Here is a 17,458-nt window from a genome sequence, read left to right as displayed (position 1 = left end):
AGGACAGACTCTACTTTAACTGCTCAGCTCTTTGTTGGATGCATGAGATCCAAAATCTAACTGTACCTTTCTGTGTGTGCAGTTGCAACCCCGTTTTCCTGAAGTGCGAGATGCAAAACATAAATTTTAAATTGCAAATGAATGACATAACAGAAATAAATATAATCACTTTCAATTGAAAAAAACAAACAAAAACACACATATTTCAGAGACAAATGCACAAGGCTTTATTCTCATTTTATAACACAATGCTGAATTTCAATACTGGAATTAGAAAATAAACATGAAAGGATTAGCAAAGTAAAACAATGTGTATTAGTATACACAATACAGGTAACTGTGAAACTGAATGTAACATATATCTATATCTATCTATCTATCTATCTATCTATCTATCTATCTATCTATCTATCTATCTATCTATCTATCTATCTATCTATCTATCTATATATATATATATATATATATATATATATATACACACGTGTTCAGTTTAATGCTTAAAGTGTAACCATGTAATTATTGTGTAACTTACAACATAAACATCACAAAGCAAAAACACTACATATATATATATACAATACATATATATAATTATTGCATAAAGGGCAGCACGGTGGATTAGTGGTTAGCACTGTTGCCTCACAGTGAGAAGGTCATAGATTCGATTCCCACCCGTGGCCTTTCTGTGTGGAGTTTGCGTGTTCTCCCCATGTTTGCGTGGGTTCTCTCGGTGGATTGGAAACTTTAAAAATTGTCCGTAGGTGTACATGCGAGTGCGAATGTGTTTATTGCGGGTTGGTGTGTTTGCACGAGGCAGGGTACACCCTGGCGTCTTGTCCAGGGTGTACTGCCACATTTCTACATGTAATATGGAGTTGCGTCAGGAAGGGCATCCGTCGTAAAATCTGTGCCAATTCAACATGCAGATCCACCTCGGATTTGCTGTGATGACCCTGAGCGCAAAACAATGGAGCAGCCAAAGGGACTTACTATTGCGTGAATTTCAACTGCAATTTTGGTTCATTTGTATTGCACCAAATCACAACACAGGTCATCTCAAGGCCCTTCACAAAAGCAATGTCTAAAAGAGCGACCCAACTCAGTTTGCCGACCATCCATTCTGGCAACCACGGCAATATAATGCATCAATAGAAAACAACACAAAATACAAGAGATATGATTACAACTAACAGCAGTGAAGTAAAAAAATTGATAGAATAAAATTTGAGAAAATGCTATTCAAACAATCAAAACACAGGTAAAAGAACAAATCAAAACCACAAAATCAGAGTCAGTTGTAAGACGTCTTCAATCTGGATTTAAACGAGTCCACAGAATCAGACTCATATCACAATTGGAAAATTGTTCTATAGACAGCACAGAGCAACAAATGTATTTTTTTATTTTTAAAATATGCACATGTAAGCACAGTTTAATGCTTACAGTATGCCTATGTAATTACTGAATTAAATTACAACATAAACACCACAAAGCCAAAAATAAAAAAAAGTTTATGAATCAAAACCATTGTATACACAAAACCATAGACATTCCATGCAGTATATACATAATTACAAAATCTACCAAAGGTGAACATGCAATTTCCCCCCAAAATGTATCATATAAACAACTTCATATTTATAGGATATCATGTAATTACTTTGTGAATTATAAATGTCACAAAATAAATTTGTTATAAAGCAAAACAGTTATACACCCAAAAGCACTCCATAAAATGGTGGTGAAATGGTGAAACTGCCCACAACTGAAAATGTAACTTTTTAAAAATCTCACATAAACAATGTAATGTTAATTGTAATTGCAAAATAAGTGTCACAAAAATATTGTGATAAATCAAAACTGCTGTTTTCACAAAAGGATAGAAATTCCATGAGATACACATACAATTGTGAAACTGACCATAGCTGAAAATGTACATTTTTATAAAATTATACAGAAAATGACAGTATGCAGGCCAGTCCAGACATGATTTTAGATCATGTGTTTTACATTACACTTTAAAGACTTTTTTTTAAACCCTGAGATTGGTAGCAGAGTAGCTAACACCTTAAAGGCGGGTCCACTGCTTAAGCCACATAAGACCTTACAGCTGAGTACTTGACTGGAGGAGGAGGAGGTTTGAATGGAGGAGGTCGGTCCATCCTACAGTCACATGAAAAGAAATACATGAATTCCAACTCTTATAGGATTGTTAGAATATTAGGAAAAGGAAGTACTGGGTGACATTAAACAAGAGTAGACAGTAGGGGATGGCCAACAACCAGATGTTCACCTTGCTTTCATAACTTTTCGTCGATACAGAACTCCAGCCACAGTGATGAATAACACAACAAAAAGTAGGAGAAAACCCAACATCAGATGACGTCGTGCATGATCAGCATCTAAAGAAAACATTCAGAAAGGAATATCTCCTTAGAGCATAATTTTTCATCACTGACAGATTTGTTCCTTAAGTGGAATTGAACAGATTTCACCGTATGAGTAAAAGTAAAATGTGCAAAGCTTTTGCCCTGAAGCAGCAAAAAGTGTTTTGTAGTCCAACCAACACATTGCACCACAAATCCCCAAAAGCTGACACTTGTTTGTTAGTTGTGTTATATGTAGATGCTGTTGCACTGGAACCTTCATTTTTTTTTTTTTTTTGTGAGTTATCTGGAGAAATATTTGACTTCTTTTATCTGTAACCATGTGCTGCTGTGTTGAGATTGTGTTGGATATAAATGTCTATGAACAGGCATATATGCCTGTTTGATTTTATACAGGAGGGTAGGCGTGGATAAGCGTTGCTTCTGCCTACGTCTTTATATTTCTTTTCGTCTTTGACTTTTCTGTTATGAGTTTGGTCATTTGTATATGAGTGAATTTCTGTTATGCATGGGTGTGTAATAAATTATATATATATATATATATATATATATATATATATGAATCTTCTAACTTTACATGTCAATTTCTGTTATGCATGGGTGTGTAATAAATTATATATATATATATATATATAATTATATCACAGTGCCCTTATAGAACCTGTAGTGGATGAAGCAAAGGACCGCATGAAGATTAAGTGGCCGAGTTCGCACAACAAGGCAGATTGGAAAAGTATGGAGGAGGATCTAGTTCCAGCCATTGGCATGCTCAGAGGAAAACCGGTGAAAAGAATGGAGAATTTCTCCAAGATGGTGTGCGAGTATGGAAGATCAAGATTTGGTGTAATTGAGTGGAGGGTGCAAAAGAAGATGGAAGAAAAGGATCAGATCAATAGGCGAAGGAGGAAAATCAAAGAGTTAAGGAAGGAAGTACAGTGGTTACGGAGGGCAAAGAGAGAGGCAAGTGGGGAAAAGGTGGTAGCAATCGATGAGTTGGTAAAGTTGGCAAGAAATGGTATTAGTAAGTTGGCGAAGACAGAGAGGAAAGCAGTGAGGCGTAGAGAATCTAGGAAAGCCCGAAAGGACTTTACAGAGGACCCTTTCAAGTTTACAAAGAAGGTTTTCGCAGAGAAGACAAGTGGGTCGTTGAAGATATCAAGAGAGCAGCTTGAGGAAGCCTTGATGACGACCTATGCTGATCCGAACAGGAATATCCAAGTAGAGAGTATAGATGGCCTTAATAGACCACAAGAACCTGAAGTGCCTTTCGACCTGTGTAGGATACGGCTATGTGAAGTACAGGTGGTCGTTAGGAATGCCAGAGCAAAGGCAGCTGGGGGCCCAAATGGGATCACGTATGCAGTGTACAAGAACTGTCCGGAGCTGACAAAGTGTCTCTGGAAATTGCTTGCAAGTGTTTGGGAGTCTGGTGAGATACCCGACTGTTGGTGCATTGCTGATGGAATTTACATACCAAAGGAGAAGGACGCTGTGGCTCTTGGTCAATTCAGACCAATATCTTTGTTAAATGTTGAGGGTAAGATCTTCTTTACGGTGCTTGCAAAGAGACTAACCCAATTTCTGCTGGCTAATAGCCTTATCAATACTAGCATTCAGAAAGCGGGTATTCCTGGTTTTCCAGGTTGCCTTGAGCATGTGTCTATGATCTGGAATAGGATAATGCAAGAAAAGAATGCAAAGAAGGAGCTCCATGTGATATGGTTGGATTTGGCCAACGCCTATGGTTCTGTCCCACATAGAATGATTCGGTTTGCTTTGGATTTCTTCCACGTCCCAGGGAAGTTGCAGCAGGCAGTTGAGAAGTACTTCGGGAAATTTAAGTTCCGGTTTACGACGGAGGAGTTCACGACTAAATTCATGCGACTGGAGAAAGGTATCGCAATGGGATGTGCAATATCACCTGTCTTGTTCGTCTTGGTGATGGAAGTGATTATAAGAAGCTGTGGTGGTGATGAGTACCAGCTAAAGGCCTTCATGGATGACCTGACAATTCTGGAAGCGGAGGAATGGAGAGCTAAGAAGTTGGTGGAGCGGCTACAAGAGTTAGTGACATGGTCAGGCTTGGTGTTTAAAGCTAAGAAGAGCAGGTATCTTACGCTACGGGCTGGGAACGTTGTTGACAATGTTTTCATGGTTGAAGGTGAACGGATTCCGTCGGTGAAAGAAAAGGGCGTGAAGAGCCTAGGTCGTTGGTACTCCTTTCCAATCACAGACCGACATCGAGGGGTTGATGTCCAGCAGCAAGCTGAAGATGGATTGAAAGCAATTGCAAAGACGAAGCTACCTGGGAAGTTTAAGGTCTGGATGGTTCAGTTTGGGTTACTACCAAGGCTGATGTGGCCATTGACAGTCTATGAAGTGGCGCTAACAAGAGTTGAGAGCATTGAAGGGAAGATTAGTAAGATGGTACGAAAGTGGCTAGGAGTGCCTAAGATGCTGACAGATGTAGCACTCTACAGTCGGTCAACAAAGCTCCAGTTTCCTTTATCATCAGTGGTGGAAGAATATAAGGTTGCGAAGGTTAGACTACAGTCAATGCTAAATGATTCCAATGACCAAGTGATAAGTAATAATCCACCGGCCCTGCAAGTTGGACGGAAGTGGAATGTTGGTGGTATGGTGAAAGAAGTTGAGGCCGTAGCACGTCAACGTGAATTTGTTGGAGTGGTGCGTGAAAAGGGAGCTTGCCTTGGCGTAAGAAGAAGGCAACAATTTTGGTCAAAGGTCGGAGCTGGGGAACGAAGAAAGATCAGAGAGCAGGAGACTCGTCGGTTGGTGGAGGCTGGAAGGGTGTCGAGAGCAGCACAGCAGGGCCAGCAAGGTCGATGGATGACGTGGGATGTAGAGGAGAGGAAGGTGACTTGGAAGGACATTTGGGGAAGAAGTTTTGGGAGTCTGAAGCGGCTACTGCAGATGACGTACGATGTGTTTCCATCACCAGCGAATCTGAGAAGATGGGGTACTGGCAAGAGTGCGAACTGTCATCTGTGTGGAAAGTATGCTACTCTCCACCATATTCTGTCAGCGTGTCATGTTGCTTTGAGTAGAGGATGGTATACATTTAGGCACAATTTAGTTCTGAAGGTGGCTGTGAAGGCAGTAAATGATGCATTTGTCCCAGTGAAGAAAAGCCAACCAGTTAAGTTTGTGAGAGCTGGTGAACAGGTGAGAAGCCGGAAGCAGAAGAGGATGGGCACTGGTCCAAAAAGGAAGTGGACTGTGTTAGAAGACAAGACTTTGCCAGTAGATGTGGTGGTGTCTGATTTGCGGCCGGATGTTACATTGATTGATAGGGAGGAAAGGAGAGTAATACTTGGAGAGCTGACAGTTTCTTGGGAGGAGGGTATCGATGGAGCTCGACAGAGGAAGCTCAACCGTTATGAAGATTTGAGGGTGGAGATAGGGGAGCGAGGCTGGAAGGTGGAGGTCATTCCTTTTGAGGTGGGATGTCGGGGTTTCCCTGCAGCATCGGTGGGTCGTTTTCTGAGGGCAGCTGGTGTTGATGGATGTCGTATGGTGGTAAAGGAAATGGGATAAAGAGCAGAAGATGGCAGCACATGGATTTTACGGGCCTGGGCGCAACAGGAAACAGCTGTTGCGGACCCACTATCATGAGGGATACTGAGCTTAATGGGTCGAAATCCCAAGGAGTGATAGCGCTCAGCTGACGACCCAGGCCCTGGGAAATAGCACTTTTTGGTGTACTTTTCTCTCTCTCTCTCTCTCTCTCTCTATATATATATATATATATATTTTTTTTAATGAATCTCCTAACTTTACATGTCATCAAGCCTAAGAATGAAGAAAGAATCTAAAAAGCTACCACAAGGAAAAAAGATGCTGATCAAGGTTGTTAAAACTGTTCATGTTGACCATCCATCCATCCATCCATCCATCCATCCATCCATCCATCCATCCATCCATCCATCCATCCATCCATCCATCCATCCATCCATCCATCCATCCATCCATCCATCCATCCATCTTCTAGACTAGTGGCCTGTCCATGGTGTACCCCAATGAGGTTCCAGCACACACTTGACCCTTATCTGGAATAAGCGGGTTTAATATTGACCAGTGTTGTTATTTATTTTTAGCTATATTTTTTTTTTACACTCTTGCTTCATCAAAATTGTTATTGCTGATATTTCTGTGCTGTGCCTGGTTTGGCCTTTCTACGTTGTGGTGAAAACCCCCCAAAATAAATTCACTGTCTGCAGTCTGCAGAGCAAATATATCGCACAAACAACTGTGCAACACTGAAAAATGAAAAAATAAGAAAATGACAAACATAGTGACATTACTGATTGGCTGTAAGTAACTGAATGAACAACAGTGACAGAGTAACTGGAGAGTAACTGTGATGGAGTGACACATAAGTAACAGAGACTTACTGTAATTACAATTGGCTAACCTGACTAACGGGGTACCGGCAACTGAGCAAGTCAAAAGAATGATTTGATCCTGGTAAAGGGTGGATCATGCTTTTGCAGTTGATCCAGATTCCTTTCATTCTAATTTTCTTCAGGTTTATTCTATTGATCCTTCTTACAGGGTCAAAACATTCAGGATGTGATGTGATGTGATGATCCACCACTTGATCCTGATTCCTTGACAGAATCAAAGCAAGACACACAGACAGACAGTTACTGTAGATGAACAGAAGGTGAGATGGACAGATGGTGACAAAAACACAACATCTTTGGTGAGGTTCAGAGATCACAGATCATTGGTCAAGAGTCAAGACAAGCAATCAGGAGGAAAGGTCAGCAATCAGGATTTAAGAAGACTAGAAAAACACCAAAGGAATAACCCTCTCACAAAAAGGAAAATGTCAGCAGGGACAGAAACAGGACTGTTGTGGTGTATACTGGAGGATACAGGCTTTAAAATTGAAAAAAATTACACCTATCAGGGGAAACAAAACAAGACGTATTGTATCTCAACATGACACCATGAATTAAAAAAATATAATGTAAGTATTACCTTTGTCAAGAACAACTGGTGGTGAGGTCTTGATGGTCGGAGATGTAGCCGTATACAGTATGGACTCATTCATCATCTCCTTACTGGCAACTTCCGGTGTGGACCTGAACACTGAGCTACCATAACCTAAATCAGTGGACAGATCACTGTGTAGTGAGAGGCCAGAACTTGTGTTTGAGTCATCGGTGGTTGGGTAAGCAGCAGATGATGTTGTGACACCGGTGTATGTATGATGTGTAAAAGATGCAGCCTTGGCATGATCTCCATCTGTCATTGTAACATTGTTGGGATTATTGCTTGTTCCATTGGTACCCAAATCTGTGGTCCGAGTTACACTGCTGTGAGTGGGAATCCCACTGGTGGATGACGTGGTCAGGCTGCTCTTGGTTGACTCGATCAGACCTTCTTTGGCTATATTAGAATGGCGAGACACTGTCAAAAGACCTGAAAGTGGAAGAACAGGAAAATCTACAATAGACACATGATGCACCAACATGTAGTCTACTGCCATGATGTTGTTATGGTTCTTTGGTTGACTCATCGCTATTTCCTATGAATGTGACATAATTTCTTCAGAATGTTATCTGAATGGCAAATGTGTAAACATGGTGTGCAGTGTTGTGCTTAGCTGGGGTGGCTAATACAAGCGTGCCATAACTTCCATACATAAGTTACATTCTTCCTGATGTACACTTACCACATATTCAATTTCTCTTAATACTATTGTATCTGAATCAATACTGGAGTGATGAATCATTTTATTTAGATGTTATCACATCCATTCAGTCCCTTAAGAAACAACATACTCAAGGACACCCCAGTCAACAATGTATGTTAGATGCTCAGCTGCTAAAGACTAGTTAAAAACTTTTCTGACTTGACATGTTGCCATGAATGCACAATCCAACATTTTAATTGTCCTCAGTAATGTTTCCCATTTGATACCTTTCTTACCCTAACCGAGCAATGTCATCCACTTGGAACCAGAGTCCTACTTTTTTCTGGTGGATTATGTTTTGCTTACTGTGTCCACACCCAAGTTTCTGAAACTTGGATGTGGACACAATAAAATTCATTTCATTTTCTAAAATGAAACTGCAGTTCATTTTAGAAAATGAACCAAACTTCCAGAATAAATGGATAATGTAAATACTGCAATTACTAAAAATCTAAAACGGTAGGTAGAAACTTTGTTAAAAGGTGGGTTGATACAACTTATTCCATGACTTAAATATAGTGATGCAGCTTTGCTAAAATTTCCATAACAATTATTCATTTTGTAACTAAAGCACCAAATCTGCCACACATATTCTAAATTAACTAATACTTATTTTCAGATGTGGAGGTATCCTAGAGCTGACCTCTCATGACCTACAGGGGTCAATGAAGAATTACACAGCTGTCAAAATTAAAAAATGTTCCAATCATATTGAATGGTATATCATATTATTTGTCTGATCATAATGGGGTTTTTAAAAGGAATAGTTTACACCATCTGTCATGCTTAGTTATCATTTATTAATCCTATTAGCTCAACCAATAATTTGCATCACTTTATTGCAAAAACTGATGCAACTTTAAGTTTTGACCCCTGCATAAGCTGAAACTGACCTTTGTCACTGTTTTTTGCTGTTTTTTTTTTTTTACCCTGTAACTCCACAACAGTTAGTCAAAGATAGTCTAAACTATACCTTTTTGGAATCATTGTGATCAGACAAATAATATGATATACCATTCAATATGATTGGAACATTTTAAAATGTTAACCCCTGTGTAATTCTTCACTGACCCCTGTAAGTCATGACAGGTCACCTCCAGGGTACACATATGAAAATAAGTGTTAGTTCATTTAGAATATGTGTACCAAATTTCATACTTTAGTCACAAAATTCACAATCATTTTGCCTGTCTGCAGCACTAATACAGGTAACTTTTGAATGAAGGTTATGACAAGGTTGTTGTGTTAGTCACCCTGGCTTGACACCACACACTGGCAGTGCATGTTTACTTTTTCAGTTGCTATCGCAGGCAAATATGGGCTGATTGTTGAAAATCCATACGTAAAATTAGATGCCCTGATGCAGTCAAGGATGCATCAGGGCATTCATGCACAGTCTCTTGAACTGAGGTTTAAGACTGAAAATCATTGGGCATGAATGACAAAAAAACAAAACAAAACAAAAAAAAACCCCACAAGCCTCTGTGTATAACTTTTTCTACTATATTTCTCCTCTGCATTACCCCCCCCCCCCCCCCCCACACACACACACATACCAGCACTAAGCCATCATTTATTTAAACTCATATCCACTATGAAATACAAAAATGGTGGAAACATTGTAAATTACCTAACATTACCTAACAGTGTAAATATACTAGCAATATGCACACAAAAACTTTTATTCCATGTTTTATCATTAGTATTATATGATATTGTGTTTCATTTTATTCTTTTTAACTTTTTTATATTTTTATTCTTTTATTGTGCCTTGTAATCTTTTAATTCTTTTTGTTCTGTTTCTCTTTGAGTTGTGTGAAGCGCCATGAGGTGACTCCATTGCAAGTTGGCGCTATATAAATTAATAAATTTTGAATTTGAGAAATAACTACCAATGTTTCATATATATATATATATATATATATATATATATATATATATATATATATATATATATATATATATATATATATATATATGTATGAGTATTATACAACTGTGTGTAAAACATAACCAGAAATTCTTTCATAGTTGTACCAAAAATTATGAGCGTCATATTGACACGGTGTTGGATTTCCTATACGTTTGTCATCAAAAGTAGCTTTTCTGTAGTACTTTATTTCCAGCCATCATGTGGGCTGTACTACTACAATCTGTCCAACAGATTGTGCTCTCACACCACGGCGTGAGTTGGAGTTGTTGCTGAAGTTTCACTTGTTCGCTTCAGTTTTAGAGAGAAAGGGCAGGAAATGGCAATTGAGGTTTTTAATTTCTGACTAAATTTGTAATATTCTCATGAGAAGCGTGCCCACATGATCAGGGAGTAGACAATGAAAGAGCCGGGTGTTCCTTCTTGTTATTTTCCACTCAGGCAACTCACAGAAACATAACCAATGGGGGCCAGATAACATGTATTTCAAGTCTTCTTGCATTTAAAAACCGTGAATATAAAAACATGAAACCTAAATCCTACAGGGCGAATGATTTGCTCCAAATAATTGGGATTTGGATGCGCAGTATATCTCTTTTACTCTCATAATGTAGCTGGCAGCTTCAAAAATCTTTTGAGTCTTTCTGTTTCCTTTGAGCTAATTAAAATTAAAATTGAGTGAGCACCGGTATAATAACAAAAGTCAAGTATCAGCGCTCTGGTCCAGTGAGGTTTATTAAGTCTTTCAGTCTCTTCGGCCTGCAAAGGGATTGTTAATCCAGCCCTCATGTAATGCTGAAATTAAACATGACACAAAGAAAAACAGCAGTGATGAAATGGAAAAACTCACCTGTCTGCAAGTTTGTGGTTGCAGTCAGCACAGTGATGACGAACTCTGTCTGCAGAGTTTGGCTTCCTGTGTTGACAGTCAGGCTGTAGTTCCCCGCCTGAGCGTCAGTCACCCATGTCAGCTCGAGAAATTCTGTGTCCGACACCAGCTTCTTGTCCTATATACAATTCACACTAAAAATGACCTTTTTGCAATGTTGGCTATGATCTTAAAATGGTTAACTGAATTTTAACTCAATTTACAAATGTCATTACTGTTTTTATACCTTGATCCACCTGTACTGTGCATGTGAAGACGAATTGCAGCGAATGGTCACATTTTGTCCGGTTTGCACCTCAACAGTTTTATTTGCGTCACATACAAGTTTATCAGCATCTATTGGAGAAAAAAAAAATTTTTTATTTTTATTATTAGTTTTGACACCCAACTGCTTAAAACAACTAATTCAATATTGCATGCAAAATGGAATGGCAGTCAGAATGTAATAATAACAATAATAATACTTCATTCATATAGTACTTTTTTGCCCAGGCAAAATTCCATATATATGAGTGTTATACTATTCCACAGAAAAGATGCATGGTAAGAGAAAATCATGTGACCTACTGAGTCCTTCTTTACTTCTGGAACACAAATGAATCCTACATTCTGAGCACGCAGTACATGGGCTGGTATGCAAGGCTTTACAAGCTCTACCATATACACACAAAACAAAAATTGTGCCAAAAAGGACTAAAAGTGGTTCTTTGGCTCATAATTATAGGGCAACCACTTTTGGTGCAAACCAAGCATGAAGTCAAAAGAATTGTCTGTAGACCTCCAAGAGAGGATTGTCTGGAGACATAAATCTGGGGAAGGGTACAGAAACGTTTCTGCTGCTTTGAACATCCCAATGAGCACAGTGGCCTCCATCATCAGTAACTGGAAGAAGCTCAGATCCACCAGGGCTTTTCCTAGAGCTGGCCACCTGTCTAAACTGAGCAATTTGGGGAAAAGGGCCTTAGTCAGGGAGGTGACCAAGAACCCGATGGCCATTCTGTCAGAGCACCAGCATTCCTCTGTGGCGAAAGGAGAACCTTCCAGGACAACCATCTCTGCAGTAATCCACCAATCAGACCTGTATGGTAAAGTAGCCAGACGGCTCCCATCCTTAGTAAAGGGCACATGGCAGCCCACCTGGAGTTTGCCAAAAGACAACTGAAGGACTCTCAGACCATGAGAAACAAAATTCTCTGGTCTGATGAGGCAAAGATTGAACTCTCTGGCGTGAATGCCAGGTGTCATGTTTGAAAGAAACCAGGCAGCATCTCTACAGTGAAGCATGGTGGTGGCAGCATCATGCTGTGGGGATGTTTTTCAGCAACAGGAACTGGGAAACTAGTCAGAATTGAGGGAAAGATGAATGCAGAAATGTACAGAGACATCTTTGATGAAAACCTGCTCCAGAGTGCTCTTGACCTCAGACTGGGGCGATGGTTCATCTTTCAGCAGGACAATGACCCTAAGCACACAGGACACCAACGTTCCACAGCCAAACTGATGGAGCTTCAGACGTTTCTGTACTCTGACAAAATAATTTCCTTCAAGATAAATAAAGTTTATCTTTATCTTTTGCTGAAAAAAATGAATTTACTCTCTTTTGGAATAAGGCTGTAACACACGAAAATGTGGAAAAAGTGAATTGCTGCGTATACTTTCTGAATGCACTGCAAATTTAATCAAGAAAGACAATACTGTATATGAAAGAAGAATTTGAGAAGAGTGGAGTTCAGGAGCTTTGCCTTCAATTTTTATTGAACCTGCCAAATGGTTTGCGCTATTGAGATCTGTATTGGTTTATCTGACAGACATGATTAATGGGCCAGATTTAATCCTTGATCCACATGGTAACAAGTCTAATCTGAAGATGATATTTACTCAAGTTGCTTCAAATTTGCTGTATTTAATTTAACTGAGGCAATGAATTGCTATAAAGAATTTAAATGTTGATGATTAATGATTATGTGTTTCATATGTTAAAGTGGTTGACTTAAGTTTAATTTAAAAGACTACAGCTGAACATAATAGTGGGTTGATAATGTTAGACCTCACCTGTGTAAAGCTTGTTGTCGTATACACACTATTATTATTATTATTGTTGCTTCTGTTTTGTAATTTGATTTTTGGATGGACCACAGTGGAGGTGGGTGTTTTCGCTGTCTTGTGCCATCCATGTATTTTTGATGTATTTATAATTCTATTATGTACTTAACATTGAACTTACTAAATAAAATCACTCACCGCACTCAGACGTTTAACATAAAGATGCTTTACCGCATCTTTACAGTTTTAACCTTAACCCTAACCCTTACTGCAGTCCAGCATTAGGGCTCTCCAATTGGTTCATAGTGCTGCTGCTAGAGTTTTGACACAGAGCACAAAGTTTGACCACATTACACCCATTTTGGCATCCCTTCACTAGCTTCCTGTCCCAGTGAGATCAGATTTTAAGGTTCTGCTACTAACCTATAAAATTGTTCACGGACTGGCACCTCCCTACTTAGCTGACCTAATTAAACCTTACGTACCGGCCCGGGCTCTGCGTTCTCAGGGTGCAGGACTACTTTGCGTCCCTAGGGTGACTAAAAAGTCTGGTCACAGAGCTTTCTCTTATCATGCCCCTGTTCTGTGGAATGTTCGTCCTTCATCAATAAAACAGTTAGATTCTGTAGAGACTTTCAAGTCCAGACTTAAGACACACTTATTTTCCCTTTCATATGGCTAGCAGCTAGCATACTGGCATAGTATGTTACTATGCTTTTTACTTTTTTAAATTCATTTTATTAGGAAACGGAGCAGGCTGCAGTCTCAACTTTATGTAAATTCTGGGTCTTTTAGTGAAGTTTAGGGCTAGTGGCCGGCGATCACCTTAGTATTTCTTCTGTTTTTCTTGTTGGTTAATGCTGACAAATTATACTGTATTTGTTGTCTTTCTGATGCCTGATTCTGTTTTTTCTCTCTGTTTGAGGTGCGGCTCCATCCAGAGATGAAAGTGGTGTCTACTTCTGCAACCCTCCTGTCCTGTGCACCGGCAAAATATTTATTACTTAAATACTTATTTATTTTGTAAATTGTGTCGGTAGCATGACCCAATCAGAGGGTCACCCCTTTGAGTCTTGTCTGCTTGAGGTTTCTTCTTCAAATTATCAGAGGGAGTTTTTCCTTACCACTGTCGCTTGTGTTTTTGCTCTAGGGGTTGGTAAGGTTAGACCTTACTTGTGTGAAGCACCTTGAGGCAACTTTGTTGTGATTTGGTGCTATGTTAATGACAATAAATTGAAATTGAAATCGTCTTGAGGCAGTGTTTTGTGATTTGGCGCTATATAAATGCAGTAAATTTAATGGAATTGAATTAATAGTACAGTGTGGAGGTTTGTACACTTTGATATAAAGCAGAACAATCCTGGTTCAAGTCCACAAATGCCTATCCTGCATGTAAAGTACAATTGCATCAGGAAGGGTATCTGGCGTAAAATGTACAAAATTTATGGATAGATTCATATCGACAACCCTGAGTGAAAGAACTTTTTAACAAACAAAACTAATAATCATTGAGTTGATTTAACATAGAAATTGTATTTATGGAGTTATTAATTTTGAGTTCTATGAACTTAATCCCGTAGAAGTGATTAAAATCTTTAAGTCAAAGTCACTAAAAATATTTGAGTTGATTTAATTAACATGTTAACTCTAATACAAAACATAAAACATAAGTAAAACACAAGATAAATGAAAATATAAATAAATATAAAATAAAATATTTAAGATCTGAAAAACTATGACTTTGAAGATCATGAACTTAAAAATTTTAAGGCAATCACTTGCCATACTTTTTTTGGAGTTCTAACTTATTTTGGTTTACAGTGTTCTTATGGGTTTTAACCATGGCTGTCTTTCTCCAAAGTTTCATTTCATTTGTCAAAAATATAGTCCACTTTGGGTGGAAATATATCTCATGGAGAACAACAAATGGTTCTGTGTGTTCTTGCAGTTATGACATGTTTTTCAAAGTTAGTCAGCAAAAACAAATGCTCTGATGCAATCACAAGTAATATGAAACATATGCAACAAAACAATATGAATAAAAAGGGAGCTTCTGTTCTGAGCAGAACATTACAGTTTGTCCAAACACCAGGTTAAGACGGCTAAAGCATTTCTTTCTTTCCTACCTTTTATAATGAGCCGTGTTTCTCTCCTGATGGCACCCCATGGAAAAGTTGTGATGTCGCAAATGTAGATGCCACTGTCGTGTTTCTGCACCCCAAAAATCTGCAGGTATGAGCCGGTGGCAATATTTGATCCATTTTTACTCTGGAGGGAAATATTAGGTCTGCGTACTAACAAGCCATGATTTTTTGAATACAAAGCCAACATTGTATTGTTTTTATTCCATTCGTATTGGACAATATCAAGACCGGTCCTGTTTCTTATGATGCAGAGTAGCGTGACGTTCTGGCCCACCACTGCTTCCTTCACTTTATAATGGAACACATCAACAACCTGGACACCTGTCGAGCACATCAAACAGGGATTTATGCAAAGGTAGAAGACAAAATAGCTTAATCTTCAAGACTGCAGTGTACTAACAAGAAACAGATATAATCACAACATTATGATGTTTGTTTGTCACATCAGGAGCCAATACGCAGTTATCTCCATGGTCATATTTGCATGTATATTGTATGAGCAGCAGCGTACGTGGTGCAGGATTACCTTGTGTAATAGAAGAGAGTAGCAAGAGGGAGAAGGCTGGTCCCAGTTTGACTCCAGACATGTCTAAACTCCCCAAACTCATTATGATCAATCAGGATGATTTTACTGAGGGATTTAGAACAAAGACGGAAACTAGCAACTGAGGATAAAGACTGCGAGACAGAACTTGGTGACCTACCTTCACAGGAAGTGGCCCAGAGAAGCTGAGCGAGCTACAGATTGTGCTGCTGCTTTGTGGTTAACAGCAAAACTAGCATGCCACTGTTTTAACCAGTACTGACTAATGTAACTGCAGAAAAATAATACAATTCATTTCTAATTTCACAGCTTCTATAAAAGCATGAACACAAAACCACTGCCAAGACTGTGGTCTTTGAAATAGACTGCTACTGTATTTTTATTTGTTCAGGTTTGGCATCTTTAAATTGCTTGAGGTTAAATAATGATCATGCCTTAGATGTAAGTTCTTGATAAACTCATGTCATTGGTTTGACACTTTATTTCACTGTGTCTGTAAAAAATAATTTGCAAAATGTAAATATAAATATTAATACCAGAAATACTGCTTGCTACTGGTTTACTGGCTACTACTGCTCCTCTCCTTCCCATCCTCTGTCTTCCTGTTACTCCTCCTCCCTCTGAGTGAGGAGTTGTACAGTCTGATGGACTGAGGGACAAAGGAGTTTTTCAGTCTGTTGGTCCTGCACTTGGGAAGGAGCAGTCTGTGGCTGAAGAGGCTCATTTGGTTGCTGATGACAGTGTGCAGCGGGTGACTGGAATCATCCATAATGTCCAGCAGTTTGTCCAGTGTTCTCTGTCACCGTCACCAGAGAATAAAGCTTTCAGCCAACCACAGAGCCAGCCCACCTGATCAGTTTGTCCAGCCTGGATGTGTCCTCCTTGGATGTGCTGCCCCCACAGCACACCACGTTGTAAAAGAGGAAGCTGGCTAATACGGACTGGTAGAACATCCACAGGTGTTTCCTACAGATGTTAAACGACCGCAGCCTCCTCAGAAAGTACAGCCTGCTCTGTCCCTTCCTGTACAGGTGGTTGGTGTGGGTTGTCCAGTCCAGTCTGCTGTCCAGCCACAGCCCGAGGTACTTGTAGTAATCTACAACCTCCACGTCAGCTCCCTCTATCAGAACTGGTCACGGTCTTGGTCTGGACTTCCCAAAGTCAATGACCAGCTCCTTTGTCTTTGAGGTGTTGTGTTGTAGATGGTTTGTGTGGAACCAGGCAGCAGAGTCCCTCACTAGGCTCTTGTACTCCCCCTCTCTGTCATCACTGATGCATTCAACAACATTATTCAGAGAACCTTCACACAACACACATGCAAAACAGATGACCATCATTCAACTGCTGTACAGTTAGGTGACTATGCTGCAAAGTGTTACCATTCTGTGACCACCCAGATACAGTGAATCAACATGAATCAATGCAGGAAAAACACACACACACACACACACACACACACACACACACACACACACACACACACACACACACACACACACACACACACACACACACACACACACACACACACACACACACAAATTAACAAAATAACACAGACAATGAGTTCTATGAGTCTTTGCACATGTCCTCCTCCACTCACCACATTTTCCTCTGAAGGGTAGTTCACCAAATAGAAGTATGATGGTATGTTATAAAACTGATTCAAACTAAGTTCTCCCACATCCACCTCGTACATCCTCGTACATCAGGGGTCCATTTCTTGTCACGATCCGTCCAGGTGTCCACTTGTTTTCTTGACAGTCATGTGCCAGAACTTGCTGTCCCACATC

At 39.5% G+C, this 17,458-nt stretch overlaps 1 protein-coding gene across 2 annotated transcripts; it reads right to left on the bottom strand.

Moving 5' to 3' along the window:
- Positions 1 to 455: 455 nt before the first annotated feature.
- si:ch1073-15f19.2 (T-cell surface protein tactile) lies at positions 456 to 15,849 on the bottom strand. Of its 2 annotated transcripts, XM_034178334.1 has the most exons (8): positions 15,648 to 15,849; positions 15,104 to 15,442; positions 11,161 to 11,270; positions 10,896 to 11,052; positions 7,462 to 7,841; positions 7,398 to 7,428; positions 2,297 to 2,405; positions 456 to 2,166 (listed from the first exon to the last, which is right to left on the bottom strand). In XM_034178334.1, the coding sequence occupies exons 1-8, from the start codon at positions 15,727 to 15,729 to the stop codon at positions 2,091 to 2,093; spliced, it is 1,284 nt and encodes a 427-aa protein (XP_034034225.1). In that variant the 5' UTR covers positions 15,730 to 15,849; the 3' UTR covers positions 456 to 2,090. The 2 variants fall into 2 exon arrangements, with proteins under 2 accessions (XP_034034225.1, XP_034034224.1); XM_034178333.1 differs by having other exon boundaries at positions 7,398 to 7,841.
- Positions 15,850 to 17,458: the final 1,609 nt, after the last annotated feature.

The sequence above is a fragment of the Thalassophryne amazonica genome, chromosome 9 (assembly GCF_902500255.1).
Source record: "Thalassophryne amazonica chromosome 9, fThaAma1.1, whole genome shotgun sequence".
Classification (NCBI taxonomy): domain Eukaryota; kingdom Metazoa; phylum Chordata; class Actinopteri; order Batrachoidiformes; family Batrachoididae; genus Thalassophryne; species Thalassophryne amazonica.
Note: the sequence above shows the minus strand (reverse complement) of the source record. Positions and strands in the feature narration are given on the sequence as shown.